This window comes from Astatotilapia calliptera, chromosome 15 (assembly GCF_964374335.1).
Source record: "Astatotilapia calliptera chromosome 15, fAstCal68.1, whole genome shotgun sequence".
Lineage (NCBI taxonomy): Eukaryota > Metazoa > Chordata > Actinopteri > Cichliformes > Cichlidae > Astatotilapia > Astatotilapia calliptera.
The window spans coordinates 4,642,570-4,658,849 of record NC_137436.1 but is presented as its reverse complement, the minus strand read 5'-3'; the positions used below and the strand labels follow the sequence as shown (position 1 = coordinate 4,658,849).

Sequence of the window (16,280 nt, the reverse complement as noted above, 5' to 3'; positions counted from 1 at the left end):
CCAAGTGCTGCTTTACACACGTGCGAGGGAGTGTAATGGCTGGACCTGCAGTATCCTCGTGTGGCCAGCGAGCAAACTACAACTAACACTTCAAATCCTGCACCTCACATTTCACTGTGGAAAACCGACTGAGAGTGAGCGAGAGCATCATTTTAATAAGTCTACTCTTATTTTATGGATTTAGATGTACCTGGTCAGCTTATGTAAGGACTGATTGTCATTACATAGGTTACACAGGTTGGTTCTTATTATTCTTGGTCTGGTTCAAGAGGCTGACTCGATATTTTAGTTTCCAGGGGATTCTGTAATAGAGATATTTCACCAGAATATTAGCAAAGTTTACTAAGGTAACACTCTATATCAGGCTACACATATTAACCATTAATTATTGGGCTGTAAGCATGTGATTGACCTATTAGCACTTTATCAGTCATTATAAAGCACATTTTAGTGCATTATTCTGCAGCCAAGTAGCCCTGCTGGAAGGTTTTCCATCAGTAACCGCTTTATTACTGCATATAGATAGTAGATGAAGTAATTATAAATTAACAATGATATTAGGATTTGGTAGTTTCACAGCAAAGGTTATTCAAGGTTTGTGAAAAGTTATTTTTGTATCATCATCTGTGAGAAGTAGCTGCTTGTCTTTGGAATTAGACCAAGTCTAGTTCATGTGTGCAATAAAGAGTTATGGTCAGGGTTTGAGAACTGACCTTATTCCTGCTGGTACAGTTCAGTGTTTATGGTTTCAGAAACATTTATATCATGGTGGTGAGGTGGCTAGCTACCGTCACAACAAGAAGGTCTTGGGTTTGAATCTAGGCTGGGGCCTTTCTGAGTGGGGTTCTCTCCATGACCATGTGGGTTCTTTCCGGTCACTCCGACTTCCTCCCACAGTCAAAAGATTTAAACATGTTAGGTGAACTGATGATTCTAAATTAGCTATAGGTGTGAATGTGAGCATGAATGGTTGTCTGTTTCTCTATGTTAGCCCTGCACCACACTGGTAGCTCATGAGCAAACCGATTTTTAATGATAATTTCAGTTTCAAAGATATACTTTTTTTTAGCTAAATGAGAATGAATTTTAATAAGTGCTCTTAATAGTGGTTCTACAAACTTTTCCCACACTGTGCAAAGGATATTAGGAACATAATTCATGCTAGCTTACCTGTATTTGACAGTGTGTTAGCATGCTAACATTTTATAATTACATAAACATGTCATGTCTGCTATTTTTTTATATGCAGTAGTCTTGTTAGTTGCAGGTAAAAGTAAATACATGTATGTTTGAGTGTGAGAGGTAAAATGAGGGGGGGAAGGATAACAGGAAAGCAGACTAATGAGGAGAAAGGGGAGTAGCAACTTAGCAGTGATAGGGGTGGCAGCGTGTTGTAGGCGTCTGTAGTGGCTGACGGGGCTCCGATTAATGAGCGCTGGGGTGTAATTAATCTATAGTGGGAAGCTGTCTGTTTATCTGTCTCTGAGTTGACAAGAAGATAACTGGGAGACATCAAATTGATCTCCTCCTCTGCTTCCCGCTCTCTGCTTCCTCTCCTTTTTCCTCCTTTAGATCAGAGAGTTTCTCGGGCAGTGACGTGCTCACTTGGAGAATTTTCAAAAAAGAACAACATTATTCCCACCACATATATGGCCAAACTGGCAAGGAAACGTATTTATTCTGGGGGGTTTTTAATATTATATTTTCTAGAAAATTTCTGCTGCCCGCTTCTGAATCAGCCTTAATCTGCCAGTGCTTAGAGGAATGGATAAAAAAAGAGTGTCCAGGCTTTACTACACTAATATGCTTAAGATCAGGGGATTTGCTCTGACTGTATGTTTGTATTTCATTATGCCTCCACCACTAATCCATTTTTGCTGGAAATCATTCTTGATTCCATGCGCTGGATCATGTCTGACTCATGGATCCTGGAGCTTGTAGCTGAGGTTGAGGTCAGAGGTGATTGGGTCATGCTAGTCTGAGCTACTGGCTGGGAGCTGTGGGGGTTGTAGGCATGTCACTGGTGGTAAACATAGCCACCAGTGCTCAGCAGCTGGTGTAAGGGGCTACACAGAGGGCTTCCAGCAGCATGACCCACATAAACAAGTAACCACTATTCTTCCAGCCATGCTTTCCGAATGATACGTATAGACATGCTGATGGGCCACAGGCTTCTGTTAGGGTTATATGATATAGTGACCAATAAGGTTTCAGCTTTATTATCTAAGTTATGAGCAGTTCAGATGCTTGTTTTTTTCTGTATTTGAATGTATTTTTTTAAAAAGATAGTTTTAAAAAGACTGAAATCACAAATATTTGCTGTATTTTTGCATTTCCTTAATAATTAATAATTGTGTCTTGTACTTGTCTTGTAACAAGTAGTTGCCAGTGTTTCAGCTCCCAAAAATAATTTCAAAGAACTGTGAAGCGTATTTAAAGCCCCAGTCACACAGGGCTATAGACTGGTCAGCGAATCTTGTCTTAAACAATAGTTGCCAGTGTTAGCCAACGTTAGCCAGTGTGCAAATTAAAATTTCAATCTAGAGGCATTTAGAAGTTTCTGGAGGTCACGTGGACTTTGGGTTGCCGGTGTCTGTCCCTCCTATGAGACCAGGTTTTCTAACCAAATATGGCTAATGTGACTGAATGCAAGAAAAGTTCTGGTTAGATGTATGTGGAAGTTACGCTCTTCAAACAAAAGCACAGGGCATTTTGCATCTTGTATTGATTTCATAAGGGACATTGTTTCTTTTCATGTGTTTCTGTCATTAGAAAGCTAACAACCAGATTGGTGGATGCTCATATAAAACATCTCCAAAGTTTCAAATAATGAGAGCAGTACAAGAAAACCCTACGAGTGAAAGGCTTGGGCTTCAGACTGCTTTAAGTAGTTGTTTTCAGCAGGATAAGAAAGTCGAACTACAAGAAGGTGGACTTAACTCTTTACCAGTGATGGCAATAACGGCGTTACTAACAGCGAGTAATCGAACTAATTACTATTCCTATCGTTACAACGCCATTACTGTTACTAACAAGAAAATGCGGTGCGGTCGTGTTACTGTTTTTCAACAAACAGACGGTTGACGCTGTGTTCAGCTTACCGTATCTTATATCAGTTGTACGGAAGTAGCTGTAAGTAATCTGGGCGCTACAGCTTTAAGCAGCTGCACGCGCTACCACGGACGGTAATCACTTTCTGCCCAACGATCACTTTTTGGCACAACACCTGGAGCTAGGGGGGCAAAACAATCGCATGAGTGCTGCTGTTTGACTGAGGAAGAATAAAGTAGTCGTGATAAGCCAATCACATGACCACTTCAAGATGCCAAAGCAACAAGGTGATATATACCAGTTTTTAAATTGTGTGAAAAATGCACCATGTCGACCAATCAAAAATGATATGGCAACATGACATTTGGTTGTTTAGGGAGAGGGGGAAGTTTTAGGAGTGACGGCGAGAGAGAGAAAGAAAGAGAGACAGCAGAAAAAGAGAGAGAGCGAGTTTTGAGATGTGAGAGATTTGTGACGTTTAGCGTGTTCGGAGTGTGAAGTTAATGTGTTGTCTTGTGTAGTTAGTGTGTAGTGTTGTGGATAGTTTTGTGTTGTGTGTGAGAACAATGAGGCGACTGCTGTCTCCAGGTAGAAACAGGAGTGATACACCTGCTGCTGTCAGACCTGCAGGTATCAGGCTGTGATGTTCTCCTTTATAGTGGACAGAAATATTTGGAGTGGCACAAATAATTTGTGTGGCATCTTATTGAAGAACAGCTGATTGTTCTGTGAATAGTTTGAAATGGTTATAACAAAAGGTAAAAGGTAAATGGATGCAAATAACTTTGTTTGCAAAACTTGTGCTTTTATGATTTTAAAATCGACAATTTATATTTGCATTTAAAGTTATGAAATATGATTCATTAAACATGTTTGTGGTTGTTACAGTAAAAAATAGAACTTTTCCTACTCGGATTTTATGTTTTTTGTCTGATTTTTAGATCAGTTGTGTTAATACAGTATATCAAAATGAAAACATGACTGTAAATTCAGACACGTGAGGTTGTGCTGAAAAGGATGATACCAAACAAGGCAAAGTAAATAGTTTTTAAAGGTAAAATGTGGAGGGAAAATCAAAAGTAGTTAAAAATGGCCAATTATACCCTGGACCCCAGAGGGTTAAACGTTTTTTTAAAGTAACGCAATAGTTACTTTTCAAGTAATCAATTACTTTTAGAATCTTGTAACTCAGTATCTAACTCAGATACTTTTTTGAAGAAGTAACTAGTAACTATAATTAATGACTTTTTTAAAGTAACTTGCCCAACACTGCTCTTTACCCCTTGAAAACCTACTAGGAGCCGTTGATGAAGCTCTTTTCTGAACTGAGTGATTTCTATCATGTGTCAGGGCTGCATATAGAACAAAATGACTGGGTTTCTATCAGAAGTTAGGGAGGGGGATCTCTGCCTAAGCTACTCTTGGAAAAACCTTGAAACTTTTGTAATGGTCATCAAACCACATCTTTATCCATTAATGTTTATTTATTAATTAAAATTCATTTAATGTCATCTTTGTGGAGGAAAGAGTTAAACTGAAGGGAGCTAAGTGGCATCCAAACGGTAAACTCAAGGATTCAAGCAAATACAAATAAGGATTATTTCACTGTGAATCATGCCAAACATGACTCAGTTACAGTCTCAAGAATAAAAATACAGATGAGGAATTGAGCTGAGCAGGTCTCTACTGACATTAATTGTCATTAAAATAGTTTGGGGTTTTTTTTACTAGCCTGCTGTGTTTACTAATATGACCTAAAATGCTTCAGCCTTCTCAGTCTCACTTGTGATTTTTAGGAATTCTACATCTTATACTTTGCATAGGTGTTGGAAAAGGAGTTAATTTTCTGTAAAATGTAACCTTGGATTATATTAAAGGATTTTACTTAGATATGAAAAGATGGCAGCGCAAATGTCTTCCTCTGAAGGGTGGCTAGCCTCTCCCTTAGAGATAGGGTGAGAAGTTCAGCCATCCGGGAGGGGCTCAGAGTAGAGCAGCTGCTCCTTCATATAAAAAGGAGCCAGTTGAGGTGGTTTGGGCATCTGACAAGGATGCCTCCTGGGTGAGGTGTTCCGGGCATGTCCCACCGGGAGGAGACCCCGGGGTAGACCCAGGGCACGCTGGAGACATTATATCTCTCGGCTGGCGTGGGAACGCCTTGGTGTTCCCCCAGACAAGCTGGAGGAATCGGCTGGGGAGAGAGAGGTCTGAGCTTTTCTGCTTGGGCTGCTGCCCATGCGACCTGGCCTGAACTGACAAGCGGAAGAAGATTGATTGATGGATGGATGGATGAAAAGACAGATCTGAATGAAGCTGTGGTGTGATGGAGCTGCGCTATGTTGCCTGATGCATGTATGTATTTACTGTCCTGAAACTCAGGGGGCGTTTCTGGTGGCAAAATTGTAGTCCTTGTTTTACTACACAAGGGGTCACCATCAGCACACCTACACATTGTGAGAAGCCACTTTAAGCTTCTTAACCGCTTTGTTTTTTCACTCCTATATGTAGAAGTTTGGAGGATGTATGAGCCCTCTCGTCGTGAAAGTTGAGAACGAGTCTAAGAGTATTGAAATTTCCTTCTTCTTTCCTTGTTCTTTTTTGGATAAAAGCATTTCTATATGCTGAAATATATTAAAGTCAACTTTAACAGAATACTTTTTTATGTCTAAATTGATTATTAAGTCTGATGCTATTTAATGAAATCCTCAGCATGCAGCTTCTCTGCCGCAGGATGACATGATGTTGATGGTTATTAACTAACAGACAGCAGGATGGCCTGAGGAAACGGGTCAGCTCATAACTTATTAATCATGGAATCATTTCAAAATTTGCTCCTTGAATAATTCTGTTGATGTTTGGTTAAGAACAGCTCATAACATGTAGAAAACTCAGTGAAACTATTTTGTTAAGTCTTCTTCTATATAATCAGTCAATAATCAGCCTGCACACCAGCTGAGGTCATATTGAACTTTGACTTAGAGGTCAGGAGCGGCTGTTCAAGTTAGTAATAGATGCACTAGATGTGTACTTTAGAGAATCTGATTACCAGAAGCTGCACTGTACTTTGAGGCTTTATCAGTGAATATAAAATGCACGTGATTTATATTCAGGTTCATGGAATTCACAATTAATGTGCTGGTTCTGATTTTGGGGGTTCTCCACGACCCCCAAAACACTGCCACTCCTGGGAGCTCATTCTGGAATCGTATCATTCATTTTCGTTTCTAAGGAGACAAATACGTTAATTTAATGCATTTAAAAACAGGTTTTAATATGTTTGGGTTTTGGCTTAAAACATTGCTTCTCTTAATAGTTTTAATAGTTAATTAATAGTTCTGAGTGCTTCTGTAAACTGGTCTTGTTCTCTCTTAGTGCACAGAAGAAAAAGGAAAATTTGTCTTATAGGTTAAGATAAGATAAACCTTTATTAGTCCGACACATGGGAAATTTTTGGTCACGGCAGAAAGTAGAAGAACAGTAAAAAATTAAGAGAAAAACATGGTAAATGGCCTGTATTTGTATAGCGCTTTTACTAGTCCCGCCTAGGGACCCCAAGGTGCTTTACACACCCAGTCATCCACCCATATTCATACACTAGTGGAGGCAAGCTACAGTTGTAGCCACAGCTGCCCTGGGGCAGACTGACAGAAGCGAGGCTGCCATATCTGGCCAACACCAGTAGGCAGTAGGTGAAGTGTCTTGCCCAAGGACACAACGACCGAGACTGTCTGAGCCGGGGCTCGAACCGGCAGCCTTCCGATTACAAGGTGAACTCCGGACTCTTGAGCCACGGTCGCCCATGGATAGAATCAGATAAACAGAATAGCATACTATACAAAATAGAAAGAACACTTTTTATAAAATAGACTAAGTACTACACAAATAGAATAAAATACAGGAGTAAAATAAGGTTCATATGCAATATAATATTACAGGCAGAATAACATTTCTTAAAGGGTCCAGGGTTTGCTTGGGTTAAAGTGATGCTGTTTTATAAATGAACTTCCTTTGGAAAAAAATAATAATAAACTAATGCACAACTCATTTTATTAGTACTTTGTACCAAATGGCATCGTTTTAGTCAATTTATGAAATGTTTTCCTTACTAGATATTCCATTATTATGTTTCAGTGCTAATATTGCAAAGCCTTTAGGAACCACAGCAACTCAGCCCAGCATGACGTGGCAGACCATGTAAAGCTGCTGAGGCTCACTGACTACTGAGCTGCATTGTGGGTAAAAATTGTTGAGGCTCTGCCGACTCATTAACTGCAGACTTCCAAACCTCTGGCATTAACATCAGAATAAAAACTGTGCACCAGGCGCTTTGTGGCATTGGATTCTATGTAGTGTATTGTTTTCCAGTCATTTTCAAAGAAATTATAAGGAAATGTTTACTGTTTTCAGAATTATATGAATTTTATTTGTATATTTAAATATTTTTAACTTTCTAAATTACTTGGTGTGTGCAGCTCATTTGAAGCTGAGTGTGTAAAAACAATCTTGAATCTTAAACTTGAATAAAAAAATAAAGTAAAATCGTGTTCCATATTCTATCCTTATAGTATTTATATAACTTATATAAGCTGCATATTAATAACTGTGTTTAAGAAGTATTATAGATACATTATAACTGGACAAAAAAGTTTATATGAAATATTTTATGCATTAATAAATGGCCAAAAGTTTTGAGGATATCATTTTCACTGAATTTTGCTGAGGGTTAAGAAGCTTTAATACCTTTCAGCTTTTGAGCAGGCAAATTCTAGCAGCTGGTTGTGTTTACCGCATTTATCCAGCAGAGGGGGCTGGAGGATATGAATAGCTATCTCTGTGTTTACCTAAATCATGATAGATTATCTTTTAAAATCCATGTCTTGTTTTCTTGTTTTCTTTTCATGCATTGTCTTGTAAAGAGCTGCTTATATAAGAGAATTCCCAAATACATGATGTAATTTTTTTATTACTCTGTGAATATTGGCTGCTTTTTAAAAAAACAAACAAACAATATCTTTATTCTGTTAATGCATCAGCTATGCTTTATTTTATCCTTTATTAATCAGTGCTGTAGGGAGTTTGCTCAGTCTCGTGACGCTCAGAGGAGAGTCGTGAGTGGTCTGTTTATCTGCTGTCTGAAGGGCTCTGTGATATTATCTTTCTCAGACAGCGGTAAGCTTCTGTTCACAAATTGGTCACTGATGCGAAAGCAGGGAGTACTTCAGAACAGCAGCAGTGCTAGTAGTAGTCTAAGTGTGTGTGTGTGTGTGTGTGTGTGTGTGTGTGTGTGTGTGTGTGTGTGAATACCCACGCATGCAGGGTTTCTGCTGTGTGAGTCGTGACAGAGGTTCACAGAGAGGCTGGGATTTAATACACAAAGAGGGAGAGAGAGGGAAAATGTGGTTGGAGTGTTAGAATGACTTCTGTTGTGTCCACGTTCCCATTTCTACTTGAGTATATCGCTGGATTTATACAAACATTGTTTTGTTTTTGTTTTTGTTTTTAAAAAAGGAGATTTCTATGATGGTGGCATCATTGAGAGTTGGGAGTGGGTGTGCTGAGTAGGCGAAGCTGCTGCAGCGTGTGCATGCTTTTCATGAGGGTGTAATAGGTGATGAGCTTTCATGAGCGTTTTCACACACTGAAATGTAGCTTCTAAACTTTATTGGACTGAAAGATGCAAGATCCAAATGTATGCACATCACCAAGTGGCTATGGTTTTTTTGAAGTTTTTTGAAAGCATTTGGGTAAAACCTGTTTAAAAAACGCATTTTGACACAGTGGGTTGGAATTTAAGATTTTCTGTATTTATATATTAATCAGTCATAATGTTTTTACTGTCTTAATAAAAAAATCTACATATGGTTAAAACTGTGACAAAGTGGCTGATCTCTAAAAACAGACTGTGCATCAAGGATGGACAAATCTTTCGAGTATTAAAAGTGATGCAGATGCGGAAGTGTATTCTCTATACTGGCCAGTAGAGGGCGAATTGTGTGAAAAACAAGACTCACTTGATTTTATTACCTTAGTCCCTGAATGCACGGCCTCGCTCACTACTTTCAGCCTTAGTTAATATAAACTGATGTTTATTTTATAAATTATGATCCAATTTATAGTAAATGAAACAGGTACAATTTAGGTTTTAATGACAAGATGCTGACATATGCATTCCAAAACACCACCATGGTGATGCGAGGGTTCAGAACAGGCCTTGGACATCCAAATGGGAAGCTATATAACAGTTTTTACAAACTACTTTGGTGAAAACGTCTTGAGCCACCATTCATTTCTTTATAGTTTGCTTTGAAGGAGCCAGATTTTCTTGTAATTTTTTAAGTAAAATGGAGCAATAGTTCTCCAGGTTTTCTAAAGAGCTTTCAAAGTCTTTCTACTCATTTTCAGTTCAGTCCTTGTACCTTATCTTCTTTATTTGACATTTAACACTGACCTAAATAAAGGCCAAATATGGAGAATTTGATCGAATCTGGGGCCCTTTTGAAAATTATTGCAAGTCGTTAAACATTTTACTAGCTGATTAATATTATCACCCCTCCCCTTTTTTTTGTTGTCTATTGTTTTGGGTGTTTTTTGTTCGTTTGTTTGTTTGGGAGTTTTTATTGTTGGGTTTTTTTGTTTTTTATTTTTTTAAGCATTTGTGTCTGTGTGTGTACTATTGTATCTGTTCGTGTATGAAAAAAAACAAAACAAATATGTGAGGGGAACAAATTGTATTGTAATTGTAAACGACCAATGTATATTCCTCTCTCTCAATAAAAACTTTTTTTTTTAAAAACACAAACACTGACCCAAATCGTGGTAGCAAAATAAAGGCACCTAATGACCCACATACACATAACTAACAATTTGGCAAAGAAGCACTTTTACATTGTATTTTTAGGCACTTTGTTACTAGAAGCGTGTTGAAAAATGCATTATTTGTTCCCATTTCTTTTGCTGAATGTGTGGAAAAATGCCAAAAATAACACAGTTTGACAGACACAAAATATTATTTTTGCAAAATTTACAGAATTATGAATGCAGAAAAGCGCCGTCAGACTTTGATTTACTATGATGTAAAGCATCGTATTGGCAGTGTCCTCGTTTTTCAGCATGACAGTGATCCCAAACACACTACCAATACAGTAAAATAGATAGAAAACTACAGAATGGAGCGCTAACAGTCATGGATTGGCCTGCCCAGAGCTCAACATTATTGAAGCAGTGTGGGATCATTTTGGCAGAACAGAACAAAAGTCAGCCAACATCCAAACAAGAGGTTTAAATGCCTGGAGAACTATTCCTGAAGACTACTTAAAGAAATGACAAGAAAGCTGCCTAAGAGAGTTCAGATGTGTTGAAGAATAAAGGTGGTCACACCAAATATTGACTTTCAAGTTAAAATTGTACAAACTCAGTTTTTCCCTGATGTTTGCACATGTTTGCACCTATTTCCCATTTTCCTTGCTAAATCTAAAGAAAGAGGGGTGGCTTCGTTTTTTTCCTGTATTGGTGTGATTGGTGTGTACACAGCTTTACTCGATAGAACTTTTGTGGTCTTGTTTTTTGTTTTTCAGCATGCCTTGTCACAAATAACAAAATCTCCTTTCCAGTGCCAAAGTAAAATTTAATTGAGCATACCAGTGTGAATAGTCCAAAAAACAGGAGCTTTACCTTAACTGATTAGTTACTTAACAGCTTAACTTATCTGGTTATGCAGCATTTTTAAAAGCCAGAAATAAAACAGCAGTGCAGAGGAAACAGAGGCACAGAGCCGCTGCTCCTTCTTCGGACTCTCGGTTGTCCCGGGACTCGGCTGGCCAGTGAAGCGCAACTTCCAAACCAGGGTTCTAGCTAGGAGTCACGGGAAGGGCAAGCTCATTAATTATCTCTCCCTCTCTTCCTCCCTCCATCCTCCCATCACACCCTCCCTTCATTACCAGCAAGGTTAATCCCCCCCTTATCTCCCAATGAGGCTAATTTTTCATGACTCCCTTTCTCCCTCCCTTCCCTCATCTCTTCTCCATCCTTCCTTCTCCGTAATTCTTCCCCCTGTCTTTCCTTCTGTTGTTCAGTTCTTCCCTGCATCTTTGCATAGTTTGTTATTCAGCCACTCCCGCCCCCCACGTGTTTCCCGTTTCTTCTGCACACTTCCCTGTCTTCTCATTCCCACTGTATCGTTTTAAATTCGATCTCCTTTCCTTTTCATTTCCTTTAATTTTATTTCCCCTCGTCTCCTCGCTTTCCCCTCCGCTCTCTCCTGTGCTTACCTTGAACAGGCCGTGGCGAGTATCTATTACAGCTTATCACTAAAGGACAGGCCAACGCCGCACGCCGGTGAAATATGGCTGCTGTCACAGCCGCCGCGGAACACGACCGGCGCACAAGGCTCACAGAGCTGTGAGGACAGGGGGAGAAGAGGGGAGAGGAGGACTGACTGAAGAAGGGGGTTATGGAAGCCCCTAATTCAAATTAATGGGAAGATTTCCAGGCCTGATGCCGACCGTTTGACAGTGATTTGGCACACAATTAACCTTGTCTCCCTCTCCCTTCTGCAACACCCCCCGGCCCCCGTCACCTCCTCGATTCCACTTGCCTCCTTTTCTCTCCGACTCCGTCCATCCCCTGTAACTGCCGCGCTCTTTGACACAGTCTTAGTGATTACGAAGCAAATTGAAATGCTGATGTTTTGTGATATCAGCTGACATCCCCTTACTGTCGCGTCCCAATTGAATTAGTTCTGAATCGCTGACGTCCACGCTGCATAACATGATGCGACTGCCTCATTTTAGATTTTGGCACGCCCTGTTCCACCACGACTTCTTAACACAGTTTAGAGGAAGTGTGAGAATAACTCTAATGAGCGTGACGGCAATTGCCGGGTAGCGGTTTTGTTGTCCGGTTTTAATGATGCAACCGCTTTATTTAGGAAAATCCAGCTCACCGACACGCAGAGCAGACCCGGCGTCATAGATTCACATTCAGCGACCTGTTTAAAAGGCCGTCCCTGCTGCAGCTCCAACCTTTCAGCTAGATTTTACTGACTGCTTTTATAGGCCGTTTCACCTTGGGTTCCAGTTCAAGGCACCAAACAGCCTATAGCTTTCAAGCAGAGGAGAACAACTGGAGTGTTACAGAGAAAGAGGGAGGTGTAGCAAGTAACAAAATGGAAAGGAGAGATGATGTGTGGAAAACCAGCCACAGTGAAAGGTAAAGGTTTGTGAAGAGAGCTTTCCTGTCTGGCCCTTCAGAGAGAGTACAAACCGTCAGTGTGTTTTGTCATTGTCGTTACCACAAACAGCTAAAATATCTTTAGTTTTTTTGCTCTGTCATACCTTTTTGCTTGCAACCCTGGTTATAAAGCCATCAGCGTTAAGGTGGGATGATATTAACTGTAGCTACCTTGCTACTTTAGATTCCCGCAGATGAATGGGAGGAGAGGAGGAGAGTGCGTTTGCAGTGACACTTTGCAGGTAGCTGAGCAAAGACGTGGAAGATCCCTGCGCCGGCACAATGTCGCTGACAGTCGGTGATTATCCCAGGATTTTTTCCCGAGACTCTGCCTCAGCACATGTGACATGAAGGAATCACAGCAGAGACAAGCATGGCAGTTGGGTGACAGACAGCAGGGCGTGAGCACTGTCTGAGGGTCTGAGAACGATGGCGATGTGACACTGTCGGGTCTCAGAGTGGGGCGCAACAGACATCTGCAGACAGGGGAAACGTCTAATAACGACACGCCAAAATAATGTCGTACACAAATCGCCATCTTATTTTTCTGTTCTCTAATCTTGAGTTATATGTCTGGGATTTCAAAGAGGTTGATATTTTGTATGTGCTCTGTTTTAGGTGTTTAAATGGTGATAATCGCCTTGATAGACATGAGCTTCAACTGGTTAATAGCAACTCGTTTTTATAGCAGAGTTGTTGTAGTTTTATGTTTTCTAATTAGTTTTTATTTTGCTTTTAATTCAGTTTAGTTTCAGTTACTTTCCAGAGTGGTTTTTAGTTTGTGTATTTGAAAATGCTTCGTGTTTTATTAGTTTCAGTGTTTAGTTTTAGCCATTTTTATTATTATTGTATGATGTGTATATGTCAGAGGCAAGATTTAGAAAGATCAGCACAGGTTTTACAATAAAAACACAAAAACCAGGTTGCCAGGTCTTTGGTTTGTTTTACATCAGCCTTCCTGTGTGGAGTTTGCATGTCCTCCCTATGCTTGCATGGGTTCTCTCCAGCTTCCTCTCATAGTCCAAAGGCATGCATGTTAGGTTACCTGGTGGTACAAAATTGTCCACTGATGTGAATGTGAATGGTTGTGCAAGCTCTGCGATAGATTAGCAACCTGTACCTCTCCCCAATAAGAGCTGGGACAAGCTCCAGCCTGACAATGACGCTGAATTGGATGAAGAATGGATGTTTTGCATTATAATAATACCTATAATAATAGCTTTATTTGCTAGTTGCATACATACACGGGGTCTGGGTACATAGGAAATCTTATGTAGAGCTTAGAGTCAAAGCGGTCACACAAAACAAATATAAAACAATGTACTAAAATACAGTAAGAATTATAATATTAGTTCAAGTATAAGGAACGGTAATTTCCATATTGCACTTAAATGACTATAGTATAAAAATACTGCACGTCATTGGAATATATATAGATGGGGTGGCGTTTGTGTGTATTTAGTTAGTCACTATTTTGTTTTTGCCATCAGACTTTCCTGTGGCAAGAAAGACGCCGTTGTGGAAGCGCGTGTGTGTGTGTGCGTGTGTGTGTTTGAGTTTGAGGCCAAAATGTCCCTCTGCTGCATCTCTGGTTGTAGTTAAAGCTTTTATAAAGCTGTTCCCTCTTGTACTGAAAATGTAAGGAGTCCAACTGCACAGTACTAACAGCAGCTTTACTGGGGACAAATTACATTGAATGTCTTTTTTAATGTGTTTTAATTAATTTAAGTACATTTTAAATTTTTAGTAACACTAGAAACAAATGATCCAAATTTCGATGCATTTAAATCTGTCTCACTTTGAAGCAATCAGCAAAGTTTTCACAGCAAAATATGTCAAATATTTTATTGTTTGTTGAAGTTATCATTGCGCTTCGTGCCACTGCCCCAGTGGGAACCAAACATCTGTCCCTTTGATTCTTATGACTTACTAAACAGCTAAAAGACTAGTTTTACCAGATGGAGGCCGTAATGCCAGGAAACACAGTCGGTAGATTTGTTTGATCATCACAAATGGCTCCAAAATAAATTATGTAAGAGCTGAATATTCACATAATCTCCTCAGCTCAGCCTCCTCTCAGCGCTACTCATGCATCATGTTTCTTTTTGTTCCAGCGCACTGTTTCCTCTATGTTTCAAGTGGTGGAGAGGCTGGTAGATAAAAAAGATGTGTGTGGATTTTCCCATCACTCTCACGACACTGTACAAACATGCACACGCACCGTGCACGCTCACAGATTGTAGTCCCGCTGCAGCACGTGTTGCCCATGACTCACGACACAGCCTTGTAAAGGGTTTAACACAAGGTAGGAGGGGATAAGCGGCCTCCCTGATGTTTAAGCTGCCTCTGCTTTGAAGCAGATGCGAGCCTGCGTGTTCATTCTCTCTTTCCCCCGTCCTCCTTGCTCCTTTTGGTTTGCGTGCGTGTGTAATCGTGTGTTGGTGTGCTAAACCAAACCTCACGACTATTAATGCATCCTGATCATCCCACTGAAATTGAAGCTGATGTGTTGCGAGGGAAACGGGGTAGGAATTAGCTCCCTCGATCCAACGCTGGTTGCCTTTTACCATCTGAGGTATCCCGACTTTTATCTTCATGCATTTTTAGCTCAATCCCAGCTCACAACAACTCGTGATTGTGTAGATCAGTGCCTGCTGTTCTCTAAAATCCAAATACCGACGTTCATTTAATGCAAGTGATGATTAATTTCATACTTGTTGCAAAGCCCTGATACACATGAATTGAAACTCTTGCCTGAAAATGTTAACTGAAGTTGATGATGCAGGAATTTCAATTCATCTCATTCAGTTTTCAGACATGAATGATGAAGCTGAAAGTGAATGTACTGCAAGCCAAAGTATCAGGGTTATCGCCATCAAACTCTCAGACGCACAAGTCTCCTCTATGCTAAGTTTCATGTGTTTGCTTTGCTTGTAGACCATTGTTCGAGGGAACCGGCCACCCAAAGATGCATCCATTAACGGCCTGCTGGAGGAGTTCGACAACATTTCGGTAACACGTTCCAACTCCCTGCGTAAAGAGAGCCCGCCAGGCCCCCATCAGGCTGGAGGCATCTCCAAACCCTCGGGCAGTGGCCACCTCACTGCTCCAGAGGAGAACGGATTCAACCACTACTACTCCCGCTACTCGTGTGACCTGGACACGTCCAGCAGGGACTTTTCTCTGGACCCCGGCAAGCCAAGCTTCTCCATAGATGGGGATTGGGCACTTGGCAGGCACTATCGATTCACCAAGCAGAATGGCCACTCACACCCCATACGCAGCCCCTTTTACCCTGATGCCATGCCTCAGAAATCAGACTATGGCAAACTTCCACCTGACTATCACACCTATCTGGAGAGCAAAGGGCGGTCGGCGGATGAGGTGGCCTCTACGGTGGGTAGCGGAGTAGGTTCCAGCGGCTACTACCGGGCATCGGTGGGGGGTTCATCCAGCCAGGACTACCGGGACACATCAGTTGGCACACCGTCTCGTGCATCGCTACACAGCGAGCAGATTAACTACCCCGACAGTGAGTGGAGTTACGGCGGCATGAGGGACGAATATGAGAAGCGACCCAAGAGTTCCTACGTGACCCAGACCAGCCCCACGCCTGCCATCAGGCAGCGATCTCGGTCAGGCTCTGGGCTGCAGGAGCCAAATGTCCCCTATGCCGCCAGTGGGACTTTCAGGAGCCCGCCACAGGCCCACCCGTACAGCTCCTACACCTACCCTCGCCTTTCGGAGAGTCTCGCCAACTCACAGACTTTAACCAAGGTAACTAAAGCAAAATGGAAATGCCATGTTTCAACACACTATATCCTCCCAACAAGTCTGTACGAACGTATCAGAGAGAATTTTATACATGTACACTCATGTGACACACACTTTAACCTCCCAGTCACCTTTTCACATTATTTTCTTCTTCAGTGTTTCGAGTTCTCTCTGATCCTCAACCATCAGTTTTCTTTTTCTGCTCTTCCTGCCTGATAGATGGTTTC

The 16,280-nt window shown here is 40.9% G+C and overlaps 1 protein-coding gene across 6 annotated transcripts in view; it reads left to right on the top strand.

The window, feature by feature from the left end:
* Positions 1-16,280, top strand: part of pak5 (p21 protein (Cdc42/Rac)-activated kinase 5) — an 80,791-nt gene that overhangs the window by 50,492 nt on the left and 14,019 nt on the right. For all 6 annotated transcript variants that reach the window (XM_080290130.1, XM_026194038.2, XM_026194037.2 and 3 more), the window contains one exon: positions 15,217-16,056. In XM_080290130.1, the coding sequence (XP_080146256.1) occupies positions 15,217-16,056 (840 nt within the window). The remainder of the gene's footprint in view (positions 1-15,216; positions 16,057-16,280) is intronic.